The sequence below is a fragment of the Antrostomus carolinensis genome, unplaced genomic scaffold, assembly GCF_000700745.2.
Source record: "Antrostomus carolinensis isolate BGI_N321 unplaced genomic scaffold, ASM70074v2 scaffold49290, whole genome shotgun sequence".
NCBI lineage: Eukaryota > Metazoa > Chordata > Aves > Caprimulgiformes > Caprimulgidae > Antrostomus > Antrostomus carolinensis.
Genome location: NW_010290066.1, coordinates 1 through 680, shown reverse-complemented (window position 1 = coordinate 680; position 680 = coordinate 1). Strand labels below are relative to the sequence as shown.

The window sequence follows — 680 nt, the reverse complement described above, 5'->3', positions numbered from 1 at the left end:
CTCTTTCGGGCCCCTGCCAGCCTCTACAGCAAGAGTACCTGTCACTTCCAGCAGTTATGCCCCTGCTCTCATGTTTAGCCCATTTACAGACCTTGCACCCTGAGAACTAAGAAATGCGTATTCACATCTGCCAGGCAGCCCACACCTACCTTCTGCCAGCAGGGACATGGACGCTGATGGAATCTCCCCCACCTTCCCAATCTGAGCACGCTGGGCACCAGCTCCAGGAGGCGGGGGCAGCGATGACTCTGATGCACCCCCAGCCTTGAAGGGGTTCACCTTGGGTTTAGGGGCGACCACAGGTGCAAATTTCTTCTGTGGGTTGTAGAAGGACGGGGTAGAAATGTTGATGTTGACTGTGGATGTCATGCGGGTCCCTGGCGCACCTGGGGTGGCCATTTTCTCAGCACCTGGTGGGAAAGGAGAGAGAGGAAATCTTCACGAAGTCAGCCTTGGGCCACAGTGCAAATTAATAGAGAGGAACACGTGAAACATGAGGGACAGAGGAGTTTAAGTCTGGCGCGAGGCTGAGGTGCCTGAGCAGAGCACTTCCAGGATCAGCCCAGGAAGAAGGAGGGACAGAAACTGCAGACAGCTGGAATGAGCCAGCACGTCACCATCTCAACTCCCTACATTGCCTGCAAATGGGTTCTTGCCACCGAGAAAACCAAGCTCTTGGC

General features: G+C 55.1%; 1 protein-coding gene across 1 annotated transcript in view; it reads right to left on the bottom strand.

Annotated features, from left to right (window-relative positions):
- ZYX (zyxin) overlaps positions 1–406 on the bottom strand; it is a 7,398-nt gene extending 6,992 nt beyond the window's left edge. Inside the window, exon 1 of the mRNA XM_010172185.1 lies at positions 150–406. Within this exon, the coding sequence (XP_010170487.1) occupies positions 150–399 (250 nt within the window). The 5' untranslated portion in view covers positions 400–406. The remainder of the gene's footprint in view (positions 1–149) is intronic.
- Positions 407–680: the final 274 nt, after the last annotated feature.